Source organism: Penicillium cinerascens, assembly GCF_028974065.1.
Source record: "Penicillium cinerascens strain IBT 15544 chromosome Unknown contig_16_segment0_segment0, whole genome shotgun sequence".
In the NCBI taxonomy this organism is placed as follows: domain Eukaryota; kingdom Fungi; phylum Ascomycota; class Eurotiomycetes; order Eurotiales; family Aspergillaceae; genus Penicillium; species Penicillium cinerascens.
The window spans coordinates 1,133,450-1,157,026 of NW_026695286.1; the positions used below are offsets into that span (position 1 = coordinate 1,133,450).

Here is a 23,577-nt window from a genome sequence, read left to right on the forward strand (position 1 = left end):
CCTACCTTTTCTAGCCATGGCGACCAAGACATTGGAAGCTCGGTTCGAGCACCTGTCCGTCAAGGACGAGAAGGAAATTGGAAATGATCGGACCTATGGAAAGCAAAAGGTACGAAGACAGTTCAGATTAAAAGCAATGCCTGCTGACCCGGTTCTACCAGGGCTCCCTGTCCACTGCCGTCTCCCTCTCCGGCCTTGGTGCGGCCCAGTTGAACAATTCAAACAGGTCCCACCTGCTGAAGCTGGCTCTTCAAAACACCAATGACAACAAGGTCAACTCCATGAATGTTCCTGCTTCGCCTGTCAGGAGCTCCCAAGGCGCAAGAGTGTCCCGCAATACGGACGAGAATGGAGAACAGCGCACGTCGACGTCGCTGAGTGAGCCTTCTGTGCCAAGGGAACTACACCTCGGAATGTTTGAGATTGGCAAACCTCTCGGAAAGGGCAAGTTCGGTCGTGTTTACCTTGCCAAAGAGCGATCTTCGGGCTTTGTCTGCGCCCTCAAGGTGCTGCACAAATCGGAACTACAACAAGGCGGCGTCCAGAAACAAGTCCGCCGTGAAATCGAGATCCAAAGTAATCTCCGCCACCCAAATGTCTTGAGACTCTACGGTCACTTCCACGACAGCAAGCGTATCTTCTTGATTCTCGAATTTGCTGGTCGGGGTGAATTGTACAAGCACCTTCGGAAAGAGCACCGATTCCCCGAATGGAAAGCTGCGCAATACATTGCCCAGATGGCCGCGGCACTGAAGTACCTTCACAAGAAGCATGTGATGCACCGCGACATCAAGCCCGAGAACATTCTCGTCGGTATCCATGGAGAAATCAAGATCAGCGACTTTGGTTGGAGTGTCCACGCTCCCAACAACCGACGCCAGACCATGTGCGGAACGCTCGATTACCTGCCTCCAGAGATGCTGAAGCCGGGCTCTCAGGATAACTACTACAGCGAGAAGGTGGACCTGTGGAGTCTGGGTGTACTGACGTACGAGTTCCTGGTCGGCGAGGCGCCTTTCGAAGATACCCCGGTGATGACCCAGCGCAGAATTACGAGGGCCGACATGTCCGTTCCGTCCTTCGTTAGCCCGGAGGCCAGGGACCTCATCAAGAAGGTTAGTTTTGATATCGATTTCTATTGCGAAGCCGCGTTGCTGACTGGCTATAGCTGCTTGTTCTGGATCCCGAGAAGCGAATTCCTCTGGACGATATCCAGCGTCATCCTTGGATTGTCAAGCACTGCGTGAAAGAGGCAAAGCGGAGCTCGGGTTCCTCGAAGGATGGCAAAGCGTGATGGCTTTTGCAGGTCAAATTGGTGTTATGGTGTCTTTTCCTCTATCGTTCCATCCACCGTGTGGATGGCAGGAGTTCTTAGTGAGGCGTTCGGGTACTTTCTGCATTTTTGGAGTTTTTTCTTTCCTTTTTTCTTCTGGAGTATAGCCGGTCAAGATATGGGGACATGTGGGCTATTAATCTTGGTTTTACCCAGTGCCAATGAAATATGGTACATTCAAAAATCTATGGTACAAATGGGGGGTAAACCGTTGCAAAGCTGAGTGGAATCGTAAAGGAAAAAGGGGGAGAGGGGAGAGAGAGTTCGGTATCATCGGTAAATTTCATCAAATGGCCTCGTGTCTCTGAAGCAGCTGTCCCAGACCTCATTAACAACCTGCTGTGCATGAGCCTCGTCTCGGCAAGTAGGCCGTGCCCTCACGGACAAGACAGCCCTTCTCCGAACACACTCTTGATGTTGCTGTGTAAGCTTCCATTGGCCTCTTCGGAAGAACTCACGCGCCCATCTGCACTCGCCGCTGAGTGAGCTGGCTCGGATCTAGAACTGATTAGCTGTTATATCCCCATGAAGTGGTATGAGAACAGTACATACCTCTGTGCAAGCAGCATGTCGTAGGTTATCAGTCCAATTCACTTTGAATCGCAGGTGATCATAGGCGTGGACCATCTCATGAGCCATTGTGTCCTCCAAATGCCCCTGATCCTTCATCTCATTGGCGCAGAGCAGAATTCCGTACTCGGGATCAAATCCGCCACCCTTTCGATCGGTACAACGGCGGCAGTAGATGTTGTGGCTGTGGAGATCGCCTCCAAGTTGCCGGATGTTGTCACTGAGGAAGCGGATGACGGGACCTTCGCCGCGGGTGATTAGCCTTTGTTTGAACCTTTTCCAAAGAGGCAACTCACTGTATTGAAGGAGATAATCACGCTGTTCGTCACAGCGCTTGCAATCGGCTGTTTCATTTCGAATGTCGCGCGCAACGCGGAACTGCTCAATTCCCTCGGATGACATCTTCCCCGTCAAGATGGAGTAGATGTTGCGGAACTGCGTCCATGTGTCATCTCCTGAAATAAACCCAGTATCTGGCTTTCCATTTGAAGGTGCGGTCGCACCTGGCGACTGAGTGTCAGACATCTTGATTTCACAAACTGCAGGAAGCGCGCTGCCCGAAACGAAGAAACTCCGCAGAGGGCGGACACGGCCGGCAGAAACCGGAGATTCCTCCGAGGGAATCGCGCTTCGTCAAATTCCCAAGAAAGACAACGTGCGGGGTACCGTCTATTTCCTTTCAATACGTTTGCATGTGGCGAAATTGTGGTATTTGTTCGAATTGACTGGCTCGTGCACCATGGCGACCTCGGGGCTGACGATTGTGATCAAACTCGGTGCGGGGAGATATATATGACTCGATGCGGAGCGAAGCTAACATCGCCGTTTGAACAGGGACAAGTTCAATTGTCGACGAGAAAACCCACGAACCCATTCTGTCAATCCTGACTCTGATTGTTGAAACGGTCGCCAAGCTGCGCAAGGATGGTCATCGAGTTGTACTGGTCTCTTCAGGCGCGGTGGGGGTTGGCCTGCGGAGAATGGACGTGGGCGAAAGACCAACCTACCTTCCTCGAATACAGGTACGAACGTGACGATTGCATCCTGAACAAGCTTCAGTTCATGGAAGAACGTGAGAATTGGGACCATAGCTGATAAAGATATCCAGGCGCTTGCTGCCGTAGGCCAGTGTCGGCTGATGAGCCTGTGGGATAATCTGTTCTCGCATCTTCGAGTTCCGGTGGCCCAAATTCTTTTGACGAGAAATGATATTGCAGATGTAGGACTTCCATGCACTATTAATTTCTCAGGGCACTTCACTAACCAGAGAACAGAGATCACAATATGTCAACGCCCAAAATACGTTCGAGCAATTGTTCGACATGGGCGTAATCCCCATTGTCAATGAAAATGATACCCTGGCCGTTTCTGTATGTGTTAAACCTTGGTTGGTTATAATTTCCTGAACATCAGATCTAACGTGAGGCTTATAGGAAATCAAATTTGGCGACAACGATACCCTTTCCGCGATCACTGCAGCGACAGTAAACGCCGACTATCTGTTCCTGATGACCGATGTGGACTGCCTTTACACCGCCAATCCGCGCAATAATCCCGACGCCGAACCCATCGAGGTTGTCTCCGACATTTCAACGCTTGAAGCCGACGTATCGTCTGCCGGTTCCTCTTTGGGAACTGGTGGTATGAGCACAAAGATCGTGGCCGCAAAGCTGGGAACCAGTGCTGGTGTGACTACGATTATCACCAAGAGCTCAAAGCCCGGCAACGTTCACGACATTGTGAAATACCTGCAAAGTCTACAGGAGGTTGCGGATTCGAAAGAGGCATCGCCTGATCAGCTCGCGAATATACCCCTGCCTCCTCTTCACACTCGATTTCTCCCATCCGATACTCCAATCAAGTCGCGAACATTCTGGTTGCTTCACGGGCTCACGCCGCACGGCACTATATACATCGACCAAGGGGCTTACGACGCACTTTTCCTGAACAAGGCCAGCCTTCTCCCTGCCGGAGTCCTCGGTGTAGAGGGCCACTTTGGGCAGCAGGAAGCAGTCCGATTAGTGGTAGTGGAACGACCCTCTCCAGATGCTCTGAATGGCGACTTCCTAATCCATGGCCAGGAGCCCAGGGAAGTCGGCCGTGCCCTAGTGAATTACGGAAGTATCGAGATCGCGCATATCAAGGGCCATCGCAGTAGCTCGATCGAGTCACTGCTAGGCTATTCGGACAGCGATTATGTTGCCCTGCATGAGAATATCTCATTTCACCCCGAGGACCGACATAGTCACCCAACCACTCCATCGTTAACGCCAGCACTGGAGGAATGGAAATCACCCCGTTAACCATTGGCGTCTACCACAGACATAATGGTGATCTGAACATAGCACGGCATGGCATATTTAATATAGATGAGCTTCCTCTTCTTATGAACACTGATTTTCGGCTACATTCTAGATTAGAAAAGTGACGGGCACAAAAAAATTAATAATTCTCAAGCGATACCAGTCAACCGAGACAAGCTCGAACAATGGATTCTTATCTCGGGGAACGCAAAGTCCTCATTTCAAGGCCGTAAAATACCGGAAATTATATGCTGTTGATAAAGACTATCATTAATCCTTCCAACGCTCAAGCCACATCTGCATCCTCTTGTCCAGCGATGGTGCAGCCGCAGGGGCAGCCTAAGTAAAAACGATTGTTAGCTCAACGACCACCTAAGTATGGAGATAGAAAGCATACTGTATTCTCAATACTGTGAGCAGTCAATGTGAGATACGCAGTGTCCGTGTACTGAACCGTGGGAGCGGGAAGGTAGGTGGTTGCGATGGAGAAAGGGAAAGGCGGGTATTGAGGCGTTGGCGATCTGTTTGGAATCGTGGTTCCTGCCCTCTTGGGCATCGGAGCATACTTTGTCAGGCCCATCTGCTCGCCGTAGGGGACAGTGTGCTGGTCAACCCCAAACCCGATACGCTTCCGCAGTTCATTTCGTTCTAGCTCGTTGGCCATGGTTGGCGTGGGGAACTGCAGGAAAGCCTTGGTCGCATCGCCGTGAACATCATTATAGAGAGTGGATCCATTGTATACCGGGGCCTTTTCGGCTGCATCGAGAAGATTGGCATCTGGCTCTGCGGTCCAGGGGATCTCGATGAATTGCATTGATTGGAGTGCATCGGATACCTTGGTGGAAAAGGAGCCCTTCATGTTAATTAGGGTGAAATGGGAGGTGAATCCGGACCATTGCTCCTTCTGGTTCGAAGGAACGACCTTGAGGAAGCTACCAATACACAGAATGCGTTAGTTTCAGCTCGAGGCAGCCCGATATACGGGAGTTGTCCATACTATGCATTCAGATCGTTCCCGCCCACGCTTGGGTCAACGCGAAAAGACACGAGGTCGCCAGGTACGAAGACGCTGTCACTAATGACTCGTGCGAGCGAGTCCTTTGATAGTTTAATCCATTAGCCCGGTCCTGCAAGCATCCCAGTATATAGGATACAGAGCTGATCAACTTACGTATGAGCCTGTAGACTCGTCTCCGGCGCACAGGTAGAAATCGTAACGCCCCGATGTCTGCCCGTCAAAAACCCAAACAAGACTCACAGAGTCCCGGCCATCATAAGTCAGACCACTCACGGTCTGAGCCGAGACGGCACCCAATAGGGATAAGAGAACTGGAAGCAGACGGTCGAATCTCATGCTGAGTGGATTGGGAGAGAAAAGACGGTCCGGATCCAATTCCAGGATGAAGCGCACCGAAGGGGGCGGATTCACCCCCCTGCCATCTCGACGGTATGCAAAGTATGCGAACCGTGTTGAGTTTGGCCCATTCCAACGCCCTTCCCCGTCCCTTCAAAGGATGCAAAGGATGCAAATGATGTGCAGCTAAGATAAGCCGTGGTCCGTGCTATCGGGTCTCACCCGTGTCCATTCTGCTGACTCCACTGTGAGACTCAACCTCCCCATCAGCCCACCATGTCGAGTCAAGCCGGTTGGAACTCGGTGACGGGCATCGCCACCAAGCTGCTCGATGGCAGCCCCCTAGCCATCGCCATTGCGATCCTCATCGCCTTCGGTGTCCCGGTGTTTCTGCACATCGTCTTCTACCGCGCTGCAGCGTCGCCGCCCTCTAGCAACTTTCTTCTCCTGGGCCCCAGCGGAGCTGGCAAAACGGCCTTTACGACTTTGGTAAGCTTTCATTCAACTTATGGCGGTCTCTCCTCATTCTGATTCGTGTTTTGCAGTTGGAAGCCAAGTCCTCGCCGGCTTCGAAGAAGTCGCAACTCACCCACACTTCTCAGGCGTCGACGCTGGTCTCCGTCAGCCTGCCGCCCACTGTCCCCACGGCCTCGAACCGATATCGCTCTGTCAATGACCCTTCGTTGAAAGATGCCTCGCGGAACCCGATCAGGTACTGCCTAAAGGATACCCCCGGCCACGGAAAACTGCGTACCTCTCAGGGTATCTCGGAGCTTCAGTCCATGTCCTCGTCCAAGGACGTGAAGACAAAGATCCGGGGTCTGCTCTTCATGGTTGACACCGCGGCCCTAGTGGACGAAGCCTGTCTACGGGATGCTGCATCCTACCTTCACGACGTTCTGCTGGTTCTTCAGAAGCGATCAATGGGCAAGGGCAAGTCTTCTACCAAGCGAGAGGCCGAAATCCCCGTCCTTATTGCCGCAAACAAACAGGATTTGTTCACCTCTCTGCCACCTGGGTCGGTGCGAGAGAAGCTTGAAGCCGAGATTGATCGAATTCGCAAATCCAAGACCAAGGGTCTTATGGATGCTAGCATGGACACCGGACTGGAGACCGAGGAAGATGTGCTGGGCGATGACGATGCCCAGGGTGTTTTCACCTTCAAGTTGCTTGAACAAGTGGGAATCAAGGTTGATGTGGTTGGGGGTGCTGTCAAGGGTGACCCGCAGGAAGAGTTTGGATCCGGCGTTCGTCGCTGGGAAGAGTGGATTGGCATGTGTCTGTGAGCATAATTCAATGCATCAGCCTTGCTGTACCTGTTTTGTTTCCAAAAAGCGTCGATTCCCCTGTATGTGCGAGAGGACCGAGTATCCTTTTTCTTTTCAGCTTGCATATAGATGGACATGGGCGCTGTATAGTGGAGGCCCACGTCCTTAGCTACAAAAAATTCCACTCATCTACGAACATCAAAGCCGCGTAGTGAGCATCAGTTGACCGTTGTAACCAACACCATTTGTCGCAAATCTCTTGTCAGTTCATTGGGGTGAGTGTTTGTATTCATACGGGAGGGAACACTAGGCCTTCGTGAGAGAATGAGAAGAAGCACAGACACACGAAAATCGGATATTCTCCTCTTGTATATTAACGAGTTTATAAAATATTATGCAAGGGTGCAGCGATAAGCCCGCGCTGCACAATCTATCCAGATTCCACAGTGAGTTGAATCCAACCGGAGTCTTGATATGACATCTCCGGTTGACGCAGGGGAAACGCCGGTCCCGAAAGAACAATGACAAACCAGTAACTAGGAATGTTGAAACTCCACCCGAGAAGCAGAAGAAGGTACTTCCAGGAATGCAAGCCTAGGATGAAAAAAAGTAGAGCCGGTTAAGCGCCGTTGGTCTTGCTTTGGCGAAGCATCCAGGTGAGCAAATCAACCTTGGTGACAATAGCCAGAGGCTTCATCGCGCCACTCTCGTCCTTCTCCGTGACAATTGCGGCACTGTTCCACTCAAAGAATCGGTTCAACACGCTGAGCGGAGTGTCCATGGTGATCTCAATGAACTGGCGTTGCTTGGTCTGGGCAAGGGTGGTGTCTGCTCCGTTGGACTTCGCGCCCGACGAAGAGCGGGTGACACCCATATCGCGAGGGTCGGTGACAACCTCCGGAATTTTCGAGAAATCGAACATCACCTCGGAAACCGGGCTCTTTCCGGTCACGCGGCCGTGAGTCAACCGGCTGAGAACGTTGCCCAGTGTGAGAAGACCCACGAGCTTTCGGCCGGAGGGAGCGAGAACGGGCAGCTGGTCGAAGCCCTTCTCACGCATGGTTTCGATTGCGGTCTCACACGGGATGTTGGCGGTCACGGTAGTGATAGGCTTCAGTCGGAGAGCGCTGACCTTCGCACCAGCCAAGGGGTCTGTAGACACCGGAAGCTGCTGCGTCTTAGCGACCATGACAGGGGACGACGACGACAACAGGTCGTTGGCAGCCAGCCAATCGTCATCGGCAAACTTGGAAGTAGTCAATATCAATAGTAAACATATATCAGCTCAGCATGAACTCACCTTGGTCAGATAGCTTCGGATGCTATCAGGGAGGACAACAACCACGACGTCGTCCTTGGCAAATTTGCGCTCCTCATTGGCCTTAACCAGAGCTGCAACGGCACTTCCACTGCTGCCACCGACTAGGAGACCTTCCTCGGCGATCAAACGCCGCGAGTACTGGAAGGACTCCTTGTCGGCGGTCTTGTACCACCGGTCAACAGCCTTCCGGTCCAAGACCTCGGGAATGAAGTCGTAGCCGATGCCCTCCACCTTGTAGGGCTCGTTCACGTGTGCGTCGTTCAGCGATTCCGGCAGGGCCAGAATAGAGCCATGGGGATCAGCACCAATCACTTCGACATTGGGGTTGTGCTTCTTGAGACCCCGAGCGAGACCGGTGATCGTACCACCAGTGCCTGCACCAGCCACAATGGCCGTGATCTCTCCCTTGGTCTGCGTCCAGATCTCTTCGGCGGTGCCGAATTCATGGGCATTGGGGTTGTTCTCGTTACCGTACTGATCGAGGATGTGAGCGTTGGGCAGTTCCTTCTGCAGACGCTTGGCCACTCCAATGTGGGATTCGGGCGAATCGTAGGCGGCCTCGTTGGGAGTTCGGATGATGGTGGCGTTCAAAGCACGCAGAACGGAAACCTTCTCAGCGGACATCTTCTCGGGGAGAGTGATGATGGTTTTGTAGCCTGTCGCGAAAAAAGAGTTAGCACGGGCTAAATCATGCGTTAACCCTTCTCTCCGACAATGAACTCACCCTTGACGGCACCGACCAGAGCCAATCCAATACCACTAACAATCCCATTTAGCACAATCCACACGCAATTGTATGAGACAGAAAAAAACCTACGTGTTGCCACTGGTGGGCTCGATCAGGGTGTCGCCAGGCTTGATCCGACCGGACCGCTCTGCCTCTTCAATCATGCGCAGGGCAATGCGATCCTTGACACTGCCGCCGGCATTGAAGTACTCCAACTTGGCGTAGACGGTGGCATCGATACCCAGGCTGCCGGGCAGACGGTTCAGTCGGACCAGAGGGGTGTTGCCGATGTGCTGGGTAATAGTATCCAGCGCCACTGGCGGAATAGCGGGTCTAGTCGTGGAAGCCATAATGGTAAAGAGCTTCCTGGGAATGGTGATGAATGAAGGTTCCGAAGATTTCGCCATCGCAACTTTTTCCACGTTTGATCGCCCCGCCCGACGGTAGCCGCATGCAGGTGGGCTGGGCCAGGCACCACCCTGTGTTGATCATTAGAGCGTCTCGTCCGGCTTTGAGATCCATTCAAGTTCAACTACTATTGCACACTTACTCGAGCAGATGTGAGCCCCGTGCACCGTGCCAATTGCAACACGAAACCCGCAACCCACAGGGCCAACTCTCTCCTGTTTGTTTACGCCATCTCGGCGATTTCCGACCCGAGTCCAATGGACACCATCTTTTGGTGCTACGATGAGTGACTTTGACATCGAGAGTTAATTAACTCGGGCCGTCGGGCCTCTATAGTCACGAAGATCATCGATCGTCTTCTGGGCCCAGTTCCTCTCGGCGCCCGTCAGCGTCCAACTCTGCAGGAGCCAAGCCTGTGGCTGTGCAGATGGTGTTCTCCACAGTTGTGGTTTCATCCCTGAGATGAAGACCAAGATGATGCATGCTTCCAGTCGAGATGCCAATTCATCGGACAGCTTAACCAAGGGGAGGGGGCTGTGGGATACGGACCCATGCGGCAAATACAGCAACCGGAGACACCGAACGAACACGAGAATCTACACGAGATCACTCCATTACCGATCGGAAGTATTTGTGCCTCGTAATAGCGCCCCCCACCTGGCGGTGAGGGTGCGCCACACCATAAGCCCAATTATCTCCGTAAACCCAAATTCTATGCTATTCAGCTAATTATCACCGCGCTGGGTTCGGATCGAGGTAAAAAAGGTCGCCTGCTTCTTCTCCTGCCCTCGCTGCTTCTATAGATGCCTCACTCTCCTGGGTAGGCTGTTTTGGTGGCGGTTTACCGTGCACTTTCTCATGCAGTTTCGCTAGCCGTTTTATATCCCGGGAGGCCTCATCTGCCTTCCTCTTCGCAATAGATCGATTGGCATCGCGTACGCTGAGGATGCCAGTGTGCCCGAGTGGTTTAACGTGTCGTTTAGTGTAATTCCGTCGTAGGGGGGCACGAGCTGCCGTCATTCGACTAATAATCTCGTTCGAGAGAGCCGCATGCTCCGCCACCACCTTATTGTGTTTAAAGACACGTAGTAGGCCTCGTCGCTGCTTTAGGGTAAGGCCATCGATCTTAGATAGCTTCTGGTGGTTCTTTTCGAGTGCTTGGATGCTTTTTGGAGGTGTATTTTCGACGCTAGAGGACGAGAGCACAGTTGGGGGTGGTGATAGTGTTTTCTCTCCAAATGGGCGAAGATTAGGTGCCAAAAGCACTGGAAGGTCGATATTTTAGCTATTAGCGAGCTTCTCGATGATTATAGTGCCGTCTGGTGGCCAAATCCCTCGATCTTTAAAAGAATCTCGAATAATTCGTGGATTAAAAGCCTTCGCGCGCACAGTGGTGATGCATCGTAGGAAGTCGGCTTTCCCTATAGGCTCACCCGCAAGGAACGCGAGGTTATTATTCTCTCTCCGAAAGTGCTGCTTATAGCTTAAAAAGGGCTTTCCATTAAGCGGTTGACAAAGATACGTTGAATGAGGTTCGAAAGCGAAGCAAATAAGCTAATAATCCTCGCATCTCTGCAGAAACTCCTTCGTGAAGTGGGCGCTATAGCCATCGAATAGCAAGATACGTTTCTCCCCTTTTGACGTACGACTAATCGTCGCCTCGTGGAAGTACTGAAGCCATTCAACAGCTAATTTATTAGAGATCCAGCCATTTAGAGATATAGCCGTAAGCGTCCGCGGCGGAAGAGCTTCGCTACCATAATACTAAGTCTCCATCCTCGTCGAGCCCTTGAAGATAAACAGTGGATCTATCTGCTAACCATCGGCAGCGATACATTCGATAGCGGTGATAGTTTCGCTACGTTTAGCTTCGCAGAGATCGGGTATAGGTATCGTACGGCTACCGATTACCGTTTGCGCTTTACCTCTACTAGGTTGGAAGCCACATTTATCGACATTATACACTAACCGCGGCGCTATATCTTTGACGACATTCCTCCACCGATTATACTATAGCTCTAGCACTCCGCTATCCTCCGCCTGGATCCGCTTATACTCCTTCGTTCTCTGCTTCACTGGGGCAAGCGATAGATCTTCGGGGAGACGTTTAATGAAGCGGTAAACCCACATCTTACTTAGCTCCTCGCGTTCAGCACCCACGCGCTTCAGGGAGAGATTGGCTATCTCTTCTAGTAACGCAGGCGTCACTGGGAGATACCGATCACGCATATCACGTATCCAGTGAGTCAAAGCTTCCTCCTGATAGTCCTGAAGAGCCTTATTGACAGGTTTCCGGGCAGTGCGAGCTAGTTTACCCTGTCGGAGGCGTCCCCGCAGCACCTCGTACGAAACACCATATTCGCGGGCGATCTTCGATAAATTCGGCTTTTTTTGGGCACGGGCGACTTCGCAGGCCTCAGTTACACGAGATTCGGGGGCTTTGGACGATTCTGGCATGCTGGGTGGGTGGGAATAGCTTCAAAACGAATAATTTGAGAGCATTTGGGTTTACGGTGATAATTGGGCTTATGGTGTGGCGCACCCTCACCGCCAGGTGGGGGGCGCTATTACGAGGCACAAATAGCTGCTGCCAAGACCTCCTGGACTCCTCCAGCTCCATCTCTTGGCTTGATGCCAGGGTTGATTGGCTGCGACAGATTGTCAGCGCACGGCTGGTGTGTTTTTCTTTTCGCCTGTATAGACTGCAGAACCTTTCTCGTGCAGACCTCGTGCATTCCTTCTTTGTTGATCTGGCCGTTGATATCTGATCGCTCTGGTCCATTGCCAGGCCTTCAATCGGCTTTCTAGCATCGCCTTCCTTTTGGTGTAGAGATGGGCTTCAGCAGGTCCTTGGCGACCAGGGAGCCACCCCCGCAGGCCAGCGGCGACGACATCGAGCCGCCGCAAGAGAAGGATACCCAGGGAAGTTCTGTCTTGCCTACTCACGAAAGAAAAACTCACCCCCATCGCTATGTGCTAGGCCTCTTCCGGGTCCATAGTGCCGGCGAGAGCGGCCGCACGGGGATTCATCCGCTTCACTTCTTTCGCGTGTGCTTCAAGAGCGTCTGTACAGCTTCAATGATGGTGAATATTTTGTGGCCTTTTGTGCCGGCTGCGATCGTGATGCACTTTGCTCGGCCTGACCTTCACGTCTGGGTCTTCACGCTCAACTACATCGCCATGGTACCATCTGCCAATTTGCTCGGTTTCGCCGGTGGAGAGCTGGCTAAAAAGCTGCCCAAGGTGTTCGGTGTTTTACTGGAAACAACTCTAAGTGCCGTGGTGGAAATCGTGCTCTTCATGGTTCTGCTCCACAATTCCGGCGAACAGGACCTGATCCCCGTCATCCAGGCCGCCATTCTCGGCTCGATCCTGGCCAATCTGCTTCTCTGCCTGGGTACTTGTTTCTTTGTCGGAGGCCTCAGGCGTGACGAGCAAGTATTTCACGAGGCAGTCAGTGAGGTTGGAACGGGACTACTGCTGGTCGCAGGTTTTGGGTTGTTGATTCCAAGCGCTTTCTACACCGCGCTGAAAGGCGCCCTCAACCCGAAGTTCACCCTGGAGGAATTGGAACGATCAGCCTTGACAATCAGCCGCGCAACCGCTGTGATCCTCCTAGTCGCATTCATCGCGTAAGTACCAGGGCCGGCCAAGATTGGTGACCGAGCTCGAGCTGACTTTGTTTTGATAGATACCTCATTTTCAACCTGCACAGTCACAACTCGATTTTCGATGAGATCCTTGCATCGGACGAGGCACAAGATGAGGACCGAGATCAGGAGCTCCAGAGGGCCAAGCTCACGTTCCTTGAATGTATCATGGCCATTGTGATCTCCTTGACTTGTGTCTGCATGTCGGCCGTCTTCCTCGTGCAGGAGATCGAGCACATTGTGGCCCTCGGCGTTTCCGACAACTTCATGGGATTGATCCTGGTTCCTCTGGTCGAGAAGGCTGCTGAGCACCTTACGGCTGTGGATGAAGCTTGGGACAACCAAATCAACTTCGCCCTCTTCCATTGCCTGGGTCCATCTATCCAAACGGCTCTCCTGAACGCTCCGCTCGCCGTCATTGTGGGCTGGGGTTTGGACAAGGACATGAGTCTCAACTTCGAGATTTTCATGGTTGTTCTACTGGTGCTCTCTATTCTGGTCGTCGGCAACTTCTTGCGAGATGGCAAGTCCAACTACCTGGAGGGGACTCTGTGTGTGCTCGTCTATGTTATCATCGCCGTCACGTCCTGGTATTATCCCGGAGTGGAGGATGCTTCGACCAACCAAGCCTAAGGTGATTAATCTGGACATTTCTTTTATATATTAATACATCTGTTCTATGTGTGTCATTAGCGTTGTACCTGTCAGAACTTAGGGTTCGGTGGCGACGGCAGGGCGCTGTCGGCGGTGTCTGGGTTCGTCCGGCCAACCGCGTGAATACCCTTGGCTCTCTTAGCCGATGGCCAATGGATGTAATCCCCTAGTAGATACCGCTGGTTCTCCGCTGGTAGTTCCTGCGGGAACTGAGCCCATCCCCGTAGGGATTCTGGTAGCCGCCGAGGGGCTTCGATAACCGGATCCCCTTGACCTTCGCCGTCCGTATCCTGAATTGGTGTCCGTGTCTGCTGATCGGAGGATCGAGGTAGGGGAAGATATGGATTAGTATGGCGTGGAGTGACAGGCCTCGACTGGGGTACGGGTGGTGACGGGAGGGTAGGTAACTCCCACGTCTTTGGAGCTTGACCCGCTAACCCGTGATCATGCTCAGTCATCAGAACGTCAGGAAGTCCTCCAACTCATCGTCACTCGTCCATTCCTGCGCGAGATGCTGGGTATCCCCCTCACGGAGGTCTCGCAGGAGGCGAGGGACGCATACCGGCTGGTTTCTCTCCATCCAGATAGCGGCAAGCTCGTTCCTCAAGCTCTCGTCCCTCCCTTGCGCTCTGATATTGATGCGGTAGTGACTGACCATCGCGTAGACTTCCTCGGTGGTCAGGGTAACTGGTCGTCTAGATGAAACCAGGCGTGCTCGGGCGACACCTGCGGCTCTTTCTATTTCTTGTTGTCGTTGGGCGGAAGGCTCCAGGCGGGTTGGGCTCACTGAAGCCGCTCGCGCTTTCTCTTCCATTGCGGTGGAAGACTGACGCTGCATGGCCAGTTCGGAGGGATCCGGTGGCCGTAGAGCTGCCGCTGCCGCTGTAGCCTTTCGGGAGGGGGGTTTGCGTCATCGAGATTAGCGAGGAGAACGAACGAAGGGGAGGGGCGATATCGAAGTGAGAGTAATGAGAGCGAAGAGGAAACGATGACGGCGCTAATGAATGATGGATGGAGGAGACGAGGAGGTAACGAAGAGGAGAAGAGTCTCCGTAGTGAGGCAAACGGAGAGATGAGGACGAAGGAATCTCTACGGCGAGAGATGGAGATGACGACGGAGGAAAATCTCTACTGTGAGAGATGGACGGAGGATCACCACCGCGAGAGATAGAGGAGAGTTGAAGGACGGAGGATCTCCATTGCGATTTTTATTCTTTTTGAGCTTCACGAAAGATAGCAGAAAGCAGCCGATGGAGAATTATTGATAAAATAACATTTTTGTTTTTGCCACACTCCCTAGCAATAATTCCTCTTGCCACACCCCCTAGTAATAATTCCCCAGTACTCGCGTAGCAAAGTTTGATCGAGCATACAAAGAAACGAAAGGAACAACGAGAAGAGGCAACCCCCATTTATATGCCTTTCTGGTGGAAGGGGATATTTTCCCCAACCAGGGGAACTTCAGACAACGCGTCTTCATGGATTAGGGATCGCCCAATGATGACCCCTATAACTGGCTCAAGATCGAGAACTGCATCTATCCTCGCCCACGTCTCCCAGTTCATCCGTACTAGTATCAGTGCCGACTTTGTTGTCTGGAAAGCGTCCACGATAGAGAGCTTAAATGGTACAGGGAGTGTTTCCACAAACCGTCTAAACTCCGTGGTGACCTCTTTCGCCGGTCCGGCAAGGGTCAGCTGTACGAGAACATGTTGCTCGTCAGGGTCTGGAAATGTAGTCCGCACAGGTACTCGAGATGGCCGCGGCGAACCAGGAGGAGGCAAGTTCTGAAGCGGTATAACGATAGGGGTTAGACCGCCAAGATTTCCTAGCTGGGGATTTGGAGTTCTGGCGTTTTTCGTCTCCTGTAGTCTCTGGAACAGTTTGGGGATCGAAACTTTCTCTCTATGGAACTTCTGGGCATGTTCCACTTCTCTGCAGAATCGTTGAGTAAAAGTAATACTCGTAGCTCTGGACCGTGCCGTTTCTCTTGGGCCGCAAGCTGCTAAGATCTGAATAGAACGTGTCGGGTTGCTCCTAGTAGCTACTCCCGAATAGCAGCAGTCGAGGAAACCGAAAAGGTCATACGGGCAAGCGGAGGGCGGATATTGTGTCCTCGCTAACAGGAAGTCCCACAAGATCTTTTTCCCGGATGAAGAAGTGAAACAAAGTCCATTGTTTGTATCCATAGAGCCATGTCCCACATAACCGAATATAATGAGGGATTGTAGGTTTGGATTGCTCAGATGAGAGCGGCGTACCATTTGGTCGAATTCATCGGTCACTGTGTACCCAGGCATGGGATCATTTTTCTTGAGTTCCACACGGATGGTCTTAACGCCGAAAGCAGAGTGGAACGTCTTCTCCAGCCTATCAACGTCGGACTTTGCCCCTGTGTTGTCATCTTCCCAGTAGAAGACTAGTGCGGTTATTGTGCGGTAAGTGTTTCCTCTTGCTCGCACCGCTTCCTGAAGCGTAGTCTTTAGAGCGGGCAGCGGGACATGAGAGGTGGAGGGTCTGGAGGAGGTCAAGATGGCGGAGCTTGGGTCCGGGGAGCTTGTGTTCGGGGAACTGGGCGTATCTGGAGACATCTTATCGGGAGAGTGAACTAGAGTGAAAGGCGAAGTTTGGAGTAAAAGGGAAAGGGAACTCTTGGAGGAAGAGACAAATAATGAAACTCACTTAGGGGCTTCTGCGTTCAAATAAGGAATGGACGACCAGTTAAGGGAAAGTAAAAAAAGGAAGGACCATAAGAGACGCTCCGTTCCCTAGATGGGTTTCGGGTCGGAAATCGCTACCGAGGCAGACTCTTGTCGTTGTCCCGATGTTGTCGTCGCCGTCGACGCTTGCCGAAAGAAGTGAGAGAGAGATAGGCGATGACGGAAAAGCCCCCGATGCAGCGAGAGACAGTGGAGAGGATGGAAGAAGAAGGGAGACGAACTCAATCAATACTCGACTAATCCTGTCGATGGAACAACTCGTCGCGAGAGAGGAACAGATCGACTTCTTGATGGAAATTTCATTCAGGAACTAATAACGATAGAAAGAGGATGCAATCCATCTTCTATTGGCTTATCTCATTCTCATCTCGTCCGTCATTAGCGCGAATCCCTGTCTTGTGTAAGCCGTCCTGATCGTCGTCTTGCCGGAGCTTCTTCATCAGATCTGTCGTTGGTGCGAGCCCTCTTCCGAGACCTTACGGGCGCCAACCGGATCGTATCTTGCGTCGTGGGAGATCTCTGCTCTGGGGTCATCATGGAAACGGATCCTCGTCGCGGCTCTGGAGTTGGAGTCGAAGCCTGGAAGACGTCGAAGGTAGACGGCGTGTGCACCGATCGCGGACTAGGCTCTTTTGTCACGGAAGGAGCAGAAACCTGCAAGGGATCGGAAGCAGCATACTCACGGCGTCTGCGGTCGCGAATGGCGGCTTCCCGAGGGCTGTTATCAAAGATATCGGAGTGACCCGCCGTTGGGGATGACGCCGGCATCACTTCTGGATCCGTGACCATGGCGTCGGATGAACGAGGGTATGTATGCGTTGCAGGGTGATATTGGGTATGCTGAGGTCTACAGGTCTGTAGGTCGGTTGGTATAGACAGAACACATCTGCTTACGGCCGCTCTTATAGCTGAGTATGTGAGTATTGGCCTATATATGATGCTTCTTTCATCTACTAGGCTGTATCGCTAAGTATGGTTTTCTTTCAGACCTCTCTTTCATAGCAGCGGGTTCTACAGACATCATATAAAGCCCTTTGTACTGATTCTAATGCTTTCGGTCTGAAAGAAATGGGTAAATTTAGTATGGGAAGGATAAATATAGCATGAAAGCGTCGAATTCAGTACAAATTCAGGATGACTAATCAGTTTCGGCAGATGCAGCGTAGACAAATGAGACTGAGAGCCGACAGATTTCGGGCACGGTCAGCATCCCTTATTCCAGGCCGAGCCTGGAGAAGCTCTGGCCAGGCCAATCCTCCTTATCGGGCTCGAGTTGGGCGACTCTCAGCCCGAAAGATTCACCGTGCCGCATTCCACGTCCCCGCCCGCGAAAGACAACATCCCCGAGCATGGATTCCGGAATCCCGACGGACACAGTGCTTTCCATACTCAGGGAGAGAAATCTCATAGCCAAGAAAGATGCGATTGAATCTGCTCTGAAGGACCCGGATACCGGCCACAAAAATGCGGAGTGGGTGTCGATTCATCTGCAGCCGGAGACTCTGCTCTCTCGGGAGGAACTAAATCTGTGTGCTCCCCAAAGAGAATAGACCCTGGCTTGAGCAGCAGCTAACGTTATGAATCAGATACACCAGGCTCGAGAACAACGGTCTCCTCCAACCCATTCTTCGCGACCCAGGTCTCAATGCGACGCGCCCCTTTTTAGAAGACGACATACGAATAGCGATTGAAACCCTCCAGGCATCGACAGCTACCATTCAAAGACAGATAGAGACGTTATCACTCCAGTGTGAAACGCTCAAAGGTCAGCTGCGACGGCAAGGGGACTTGGATCAGGAACGAATTCGAGACCTCGGACGGCTGCGAAACAAACATGAAGCTGGGAGGCAAACCACGACAATTGCGGTAATTGCACGGCATGGAATCGTCATTGGGACATATTGCTGACCTTTCACAGGCCAATGATCTTTCCGACGAGCTGCAGGCAAGGTTCAGAAGTGCAACGGACAAGTCTGGGGCAGAGAACAAACGAATCCTCTCCTCGTTATCTACTCAATTGAAGCAAGACGATAAGATACTTGCGGGCCTAGAGGCACTCATATCCGGCATCAAGTTAAATGGCAGTGATGCATCCACTGTCAAACGAACCGCCGATCTCAGTGCAATGCTCGCAGACACCACCGCTCAAGAAATTCACTACCGCTTAGACCGATTGTATCTTGAGACGATACAATCAGGGAGGTCAGACTATGGCCAGACAGCCGTGGAAGACGAGACAGTTTCTGCGATTCAAGAAGAACTGGAATCTCTGTATCCTGAAATTGAGATTCTTGCAGAGATGTCCACGAAGCAACAGTTCCAAGAACCGATTCTTCGGGAGATCCGTCATGAACATGGACAGCTTTGCGCAGCATCACAGCATAAGCTGGAACAGGTGTGACTCGCTTCCCACCGCTCGACCTGGTCTAGACTAAACAAGTTATAACAGACACTCGATATCTTACTTGACATGACTCTGTCCAGGCAGACACTGTCGAAGCAACTCGAAGACCGGGAGTCTTTATGTGAATTATTAGAGCAGCTCGCCTCACTCTATCAGGCCGAAGCAGGCATTCCGTTGGTGTCTCAAACGTCTTCTCGCCGGGAATCCCTCCGACGGCGTTCAATGCAACCCGGTGCCGTCCTTGCAGCCAGTCACAGCCCGGCGCCGGCGCCCGAACAGCCCGTTCTGGAGAGCCTCCTACGACGTGTTGGGGTGTCGCCCGAATCCGTGCTTCGTCCCCGTGCGGAGGGTGGCAGTGCTCAAGAACTCCATGAGAAGCGGATTCACATATCGGAAACACTACGGAGTCTTGGGGCAGCAGTGGAATCGCCTTTGATGGCACAATTGGCCCCGGTGGACAACGCATCCCAGGTGCTGGCTTCCTCATTGCACTCCAATTCCCACTTTAAAACGTCTCTGCGCGATCCCGGGCAAGAAGAATCATTAGCAAGCCTAGAGGCTGAGCTTGCCCTGCTGCAGAGAGGCGTGCAAGGGCTCAATCTGGAAGTACTCCACCAGCGAGACAAGACGCAGGATAGGTTCCTTGAGCGATGGAGCTAGGAGTGAGGCCGTTCTGCCTAATAAATCGTACAAAGCTCCGTGGGAGCCACTGAACCCCCATCACAATGTCAGCCATCGATGTGCTCTCGTAACATCTCAGCCTGTGGTTGCCGTTGGCGCGAGAAGACACTCGAAACCAACGGGCAGCAGCAGCCGTGATTCGCCGAACGTTGTGGCTGGTGATGCGCCACCCCGTCCTGCATTGCACCCGGTTCCGTGAGAAGCAATGTTGCGCAGGAGATCGCGATCGTGATCGCTTTTCACCCAGTCAATCCTCGGTGATGTCAAATTTACCCTGTGTCTTGTCTTTTGGGCACCCAAGAGCCTCACTGCTTTTCACGTGGAGGAGTTTCCTCGGGCGTCCATCGTGTTCCCCGCGCAAGGCGGACCAGGTTGAACCCCGGAGAGGCTCGAAAGTTCTACGACTCGACCACCACCCATCGGACCTAGACTCCGTAATTAATGCGATTTAAAATAGTAATTATTTTCTACTCCCTACGTTTGATGTTTGATTGGAATGGAGCACATGCCAACCCAACTAGAGTACCGAAGTATGTATGCTGACGGCCACCGTCTCAACAGACTCGCAAAGTGTAAAAGAGAGAGTCAGCAATCCAAGTCCTAAGCAGAGTCAAATATCGAAAGCAGTGAAATGCCCTATAATGTACCTGACATACCCGAAACCCCCAGATCGGGTGCACTTTTGTCATCCGCATTTCCCCTGCTGACTCGCTGCGCCCCTGTGACCCATTTTCAGCCACACCACAAAAACAGAGAAATTCAGAAAAATTATCGCAAAGAGAAGCACTGCTGCCTTCTCCTATATACTACGCTTCATTATGGAGACCCAACAAAGAATATATATATAAAAGTGTGCGGTTGGAAACCGTGTTCTCTGTTCATCATGGCTCTGAATAGTCCCCCGTCGCGTTGGCTATATACTATGTTCCCGAAAAAGACAATGACGACTGAGCTCTGCAACGGAACAAACGAATCACCTGCAGTGCGCCTATGACAGTCACCACATGGCTTTGGGGTCTATACTTAGGTAGGCATTGTTCCTTCTACTGCTCGTTTCACCTTTCTTTCTACTCTTTGTATGCGGGTCTTTGTATGTCTTCTCTTGAGCAGGACGAAACATCCAGCCTCAGCCCCGTTGATCATGACCTTGCATTTTTGTCGAATATCTTGCTCGAATGCCTCTTGGTCTGTCGAGGCATCGTTTGTTCCGAGTCTCCTGATCTATATAACGCCCTTCGTTCTGCCCTGGTGCTCGCCATCATGTTGTCAAACATTGATGAAACCGATCTATGTAGCGAGCATAGCACGTATTTTTCAGAAAGTTCTTACGACCTGCTCCGTCCGAAACGTCCGAAACGTCCAAGACGTCCAAGACGTCCAAGACGTCCAAGGCGTCCCAGACGACGGCCCTTGCTTAGCTACAGACCGTGGTCGGGATATCGGCACACGGACGATTTCGAGTGTTCTCGATCAGATCTTCTTGAAGATAGTGATTCGGTGACGTCGGATTACTCGTTCTACGAGTCCAGGATCTCAAGCACATACATTTCAGAGTCGCTTCCGAGCTTGGACATGATCCGACCCAGAAAGTGGCTGTCTTCGATTCTCGACCTCGTATTCCTGGACGTCTTCAAGAAAAAGACCAAGGACAGTCGTAGAAAGAAGGACAAAAAGCCATCTCGAAAGCGTCCGTCGCGGGCAGTTGTGGTCGACCCCCCGGAGAATCCAGATGAAGAGGATTTTCGTCGAGAACGACGTACCACTACGACTCGATATATGCTACCCAGGATGGATTTAGATCCCATATCCGAGCCACAAAAAGACCGTTGCCCCCGGGATGACTGCGCCAGGACTCCGGAGGCTAGAAAGCCCCCAGATATCGGCGTCGCCGAGAAAAGTCCATAGTGACCGAACGGAAGCCCCTCCGACGAGGACGGCGGACATCCCCAGACCGGACGTTCGAGGTACACAAGACCAATTCCTTGAGAGACCCTAAATCTTACTGGGCTCAACAGGTCGATCGCGAAAGCGTGCGTGCATTCGAAGTAACTACAACAAGTCGATCCACTAGAGTGAAAAGACCCATGACGGAAGCGTCAACATCGGCCGGTGGGAAACAACGAGCCTTGGAAACGAGAATGCCAAAGCGCGGAGGCTATACACGACCGAGCGATGGACCCGAACCGATCACGATTGAACACCGCGCACCGCGACCTCGGGCGAGATCACCCATGCCACAAGTCACCGAGAGTCGCAAGGTCGAAGAAAGAGCACCTCGCGTCGAATTTGACGAAAGAACACCTCGAACACAGCCTCGGATCATACAGCATGGAATCGGCGGGCTCTCAAACACGGGCGTCGAGGTTCTCACTCGTGCCCGGTCTCGCCAGGACGATATACAAGTCCAGGGCGATACATGGGTCGAGATCAAAAAGAATCGCAACACACGGCGTGTTGGAGAGCGACCCTCCCGTCCCTATGGCCCTGGCCCGAGTAGCTGAGTGAAGATGATCACTCGCGTTGCGTAGGAGTCGTGGTCTGGCCACAATGACAGATGCCTGGTGTCATCGCATGATACCCTAATACCCGGCGCGGAATTGGAGCACGGAGTTTCACTTGGTGGGCTTTCTTTAGAGGTTCTTGCTTTTCATAGACGGTCAAGTTATAAAATTGAGACTGTTTACCCGTTGATTTAGGAACCTTGCAGATGACCGTAGAGGTTTAGATCGAGTGGGTTTCAAGTGGAGAATGAATTCGCGGTGTTCAATCCAATCCGGCGCGAGGCGGGTCAACCCATCCAACACCTTATCTTTTGCCCCCTGATCTTCCCACTTCTTCCCAGTTTTCTTTTTTGAAATCCTTAATTCTCCCATTGTTTCGGTTTTTGGGAACTCCCGGTCTCTTTACCCGCTATCTATTGCCTAGAATTGACCAGGGTTACCGTGCGAGGGGTGATTGGATGATAGTAAGTTTCGCGGTGATGGCGCTGTGGCTTTTTGGGCATGCGACGTTAACCACCGTCAGGCAGTCGGGCCCCATACGTTTAACAGATTCTCGATCGATTGCATCTCCGGTGGCCGGTTCTTCTCACTGCGCTCCCTTATCCTTGCGCGCATTCTGTGCCCTTTCTGCGACGTGATCCCAGATCGCCACGCCAGTACAAAGCCCGCGTGTCCTTTGGTGTCATAAAATGAGATATCCATTCGAGGAGCATCCGTCCACCTTTAGGCCCGGGTGCGTTTTTTCCTCTCGCATCGCCCTGTTAGCGTACTCCTGCGCCGGTCAATAAACCACGGCAGCATGGCCGCAGTCATGACGCAGATCGAGTGCGGTTCGCAAGGCGCGAAATCCCCGCGGCCTATGCTAAAACTGGGCTCTCCCACCGGCGCAGAGAAAAACGCAGCAAATGGGGCTGCGATGGTCTTTGAGATCTTGCCTGAGACGGCTTTGCACCGGCTCTGCGATAATGTCGAAAGGCTGAATGACCATTTTGCGGCGACGCCAGGGAGCAAGGATCCAACTTCATTCGTCTCCACACCCCTTGAAAGTGGTACACCGGGAGATGAAGCAACGTCAGTCACCGCGGTGGGCCTACACTGTGGAGATGTGGAGGATGCGGCCAACCGGACCCGCGAAGAAGCTTTCCAACTAGCGCTGCTCTCTCGAAAGTTCCTGTCAAAGAAGGTGCCTCCGATCTCGATACGAGACTACGTGCTGCGGCTGCACCGTTATTGCCCCATGTCTACGGCCGTGTTTCTTGCCGCGAGCCATTACATTACAAGAATGGCACTGTCAGAGAAGACCATCCGCGTGACACCGAAGAACATGCATCGGCTTGTCCTCGCAGGCCTTCTCGTGGCTACCAAGGCTCTCGAAGACCTGAGCTACCCACATGGTCGTGTGGCCAAAGTGGGCGGAGTCAGTGAATATGAGCTGTCCAAACTAGAGATCAGCTTCTGTTTTCTGGCCAACTTTGAACTGCGCGTGGATGCGCAGATGTTAATGGTCGAGGTCACATCGCAGAACATTTCAAAAGAAGTTACAAACGTATAATGCATATCCTTCATGAGTACCGGTGACATAAATATACAATTAGTTTCAACTCGAGTCCATTGGGAACGCGGCTGCCTATGTGGCTGAGTAATCGGCCATGTGCGTGATCGCGCCCCGGACGAACCTTAGTC

The 23,577-nt window shown here is 52.3% G+C and overlaps 14 protein-coding genes across 14 annotated transcripts; 8 read left to right on the top strand and 6 right to left on the bottom strand.

Annotated features, from left to right (window-relative positions):
• Positions 1-16: 16 nt before the first annotated feature.
• Positions 17-1,294, top strand: N7498_000410 (aurora family serine/threonine-protein kinase; the record flags this gene model as incomplete). Its single annotated transcript, XM_058447473.1, has 3 exons — positions 17-109; positions 162-1,115; positions 1,169-1,294. 3 exons carry the CDS (start codon positions 17-19, stop codon positions 1,292-1,294), a joined length of 1,173 nt encoding a protein of 390 aa, XP_058312884.1.
• Positions 1,295-1,603: 309 nt separating this feature from the next.
• On the bottom strand, positions 1,604-2,428 carry N7498_000411 (mitochondrial inner membrane protease ATP23; the record flags this gene model as incomplete). Its single annotated transcript, XM_058447474.1, has 3 exons — positions 1,604-1,831; positions 1,886-2,145; positions 2,200-2,428. 3 exons carry the CDS (start codon positions 2,426-2,428, stop codon positions 1,604-1,606), a joined length of 717 nt encoding a protein of 238 aa, XP_058312885.1.
• Positions 2,429-2,608: 180 nt separating this feature from the next.
• On the top strand, positions 2,609-4,206 carry N7498_000412 (glutamate 5-kinase; the record flags this gene model as incomplete). Its single annotated transcript, XM_058447475.1, has 5 exons — positions 2,609-2,679; positions 2,738-2,925; positions 3,012-3,122; positions 3,178-3,273; positions 3,337-4,206. The coding sequence occupies exons 1-5, from the start codon at positions 2,643-2,645 to the stop codon at positions 4,204-4,206; spliced, it is 1,302 nt and encodes a 433-aa protein (XP_058312886.1). The 5' UTR covers positions 2,609-2,642.
• Positions 4,207-4,476: 270 nt separating this feature from the next.
• On the bottom strand, positions 4,477-5,560 carry N7498_000413 (putative beta-1,6-glucan biosynthesis protein (Knh1); the record flags this gene model as incomplete). The annotated part of the gene is made up of 4 exons (XM_058447476.1): positions 4,477-4,545; positions 4,604-5,138; positions 5,204-5,304; positions 5,378-5,560. 4 exons carry the CDS (start codon positions 5,558-5,560, stop codon positions 4,477-4,479), a joined length of 888 nt encoding a protein of 295 aa, XP_058312887.1.
• Positions 5,561-5,827: 267 nt separating this feature from the next.
• On the top strand, positions 5,828-6,846 carry N7498_000414 (signal recognition particle receptor subunit beta; the record flags this gene model as incomplete). Its single annotated transcript, XM_058447477.1, has 2 exons — positions 5,828-6,049; positions 6,106-6,846. Exons 1-2 carry the CDS (start codon positions 5,837-5,839, stop codon positions 6,844-6,846), a joined length of 954 nt encoding a protein of 317 aa, XP_058312888.1. The 5' UTR covers positions 5,828-5,836.
• Positions 6,847-7,447: 601 nt separating this feature from the next.
• N7498_000415 (cystathionine beta-synthase CYS4) lies at positions 7,448-9,226 on the bottom strand (the record flags this gene model as incomplete). Its single annotated transcript, XM_058447478.1, has 4 exons — positions 7,448-8,074; positions 8,129-8,805; positions 8,874-8,908; positions 8,967-9,226. 4 exons carry the CDS (start codon positions 9,224-9,226, stop codon positions 7,448-7,450), a joined length of 1,599 nt encoding a protein of 532 aa, XP_058312889.1.
• Positions 9,227-12,116: 2,890 nt separating this feature from the next.
• N7498_000416 (hydrogen/calcium exchanger domain-containing protein) lies at positions 12,117-13,567 on the top strand (the record flags this gene model as incomplete). The annotated part of the gene is made up of 2 exons (XM_058447479.1): positions 12,117-12,916; positions 12,976-13,567. The coding sequence occupies 2 exons, from the start codon at positions 12,117-12,119 to the stop codon at positions 13,565-13,567; spliced, it is 1,392 nt and encodes a 463-aa protein (XP_058312890.1).
• A 478-nt stretch (positions 13,568-14,045) lies between these two features.
• On the bottom strand, positions 14,046-14,426 carry N7498_000417 (uncharacterized protein; the record flags this gene model as incomplete). The annotated part of the gene is made up of 1 exon (XM_058447480.1): positions 14,046-14,426. The coding sequence occupies one exon, from the start codon at positions 14,424-14,426 to the stop codon at positions 14,046-14,048; it is 381 nt and encodes a 126-aa protein (XP_058312891.1).
• Positions 14,427-14,576: 150 nt separating this feature from the next.
• On the top strand, positions 14,577-14,759 carry N7498_000418 (uncharacterized protein; the record flags this gene model as incomplete). Its single annotated transcript, XM_058447481.1, has 1 exon — positions 14,577-14,759. One exon carries the CDS (start codon positions 14,577-14,579, stop codon positions 14,757-14,759), a length of 183 nt encoding a protein of 60 aa, XP_058312892.1.
• A 241-nt stretch (positions 14,760-15,000) lies between these two features.
• On the bottom strand, positions 15,001-16,179 carry N7498_000419 (uncharacterized protein; the record flags this gene model as incomplete). Its single annotated transcript, XM_058447482.1, has 1 exon — positions 15,001-16,179. The coding sequence occupies one exon, from the start codon at positions 16,177-16,179 to the stop codon at positions 15,001-15,003; it is 1,179 nt and encodes a 392-aa protein (XP_058312893.1).
• Positions 16,180-16,686: 507 nt separating this feature from the next.
• On the bottom strand, positions 16,687-17,097 carry N7498_000420 (uncharacterized protein; the record flags this gene model as incomplete). Its single annotated transcript, XM_058447483.1, has 1 exon — positions 16,687-17,097. One exon carries the CDS (start codon positions 17,095-17,097, stop codon positions 16,687-16,689), a length of 411 nt encoding a protein of 136 aa, XP_058312894.1.
• Positions 17,098-17,657: 560 nt separating this feature from the next.
• On the top strand, positions 17,658-19,372 carry N7498_000421 (uncharacterized protein; the record flags this gene model as incomplete). Its single annotated transcript, XM_058447484.1, has 4 exons — positions 17,658-17,836; positions 17,895-18,174; positions 18,227-18,703; positions 18,758-19,372. The coding sequence occupies 4 exons, from the start codon at positions 17,658-17,660 to the stop codon at positions 19,370-19,372; spliced, it is 1,551 nt and encodes a 516-aa protein (XP_058312895.1).
• A 2,105-nt stretch (positions 19,373-21,477) lies between these two features.
• N7498_000422 (uncharacterized protein) lies at positions 21,478-21,894 on the top strand (the record flags this gene model as incomplete). Its single annotated transcript, XM_058447485.1, has 1 exon — positions 21,478-21,894. The coding sequence occupies one exon, from the start codon at positions 21,478-21,480 to the stop codon at positions 21,892-21,894; it is 417 nt and encodes a 138-aa protein (XP_058312896.1).
• Positions 21,895-22,693: 799 nt separating this feature from the next.
• Positions 22,694-23,446, top strand: N7498_000423 (putative cyclin-dependent protein kinase complex component; the record flags this gene model as incomplete). Its single annotated transcript, XM_058447486.1, has 1 exon — positions 22,694-23,446. The coding sequence occupies one exon, from the start codon at positions 22,694-22,696 to the stop codon at positions 23,444-23,446; it is 753 nt and encodes a 250-aa protein (XP_058312897.1).
• Between the last annotated feature and the right edge of the window lie 131 nt (positions 23,447-23,577).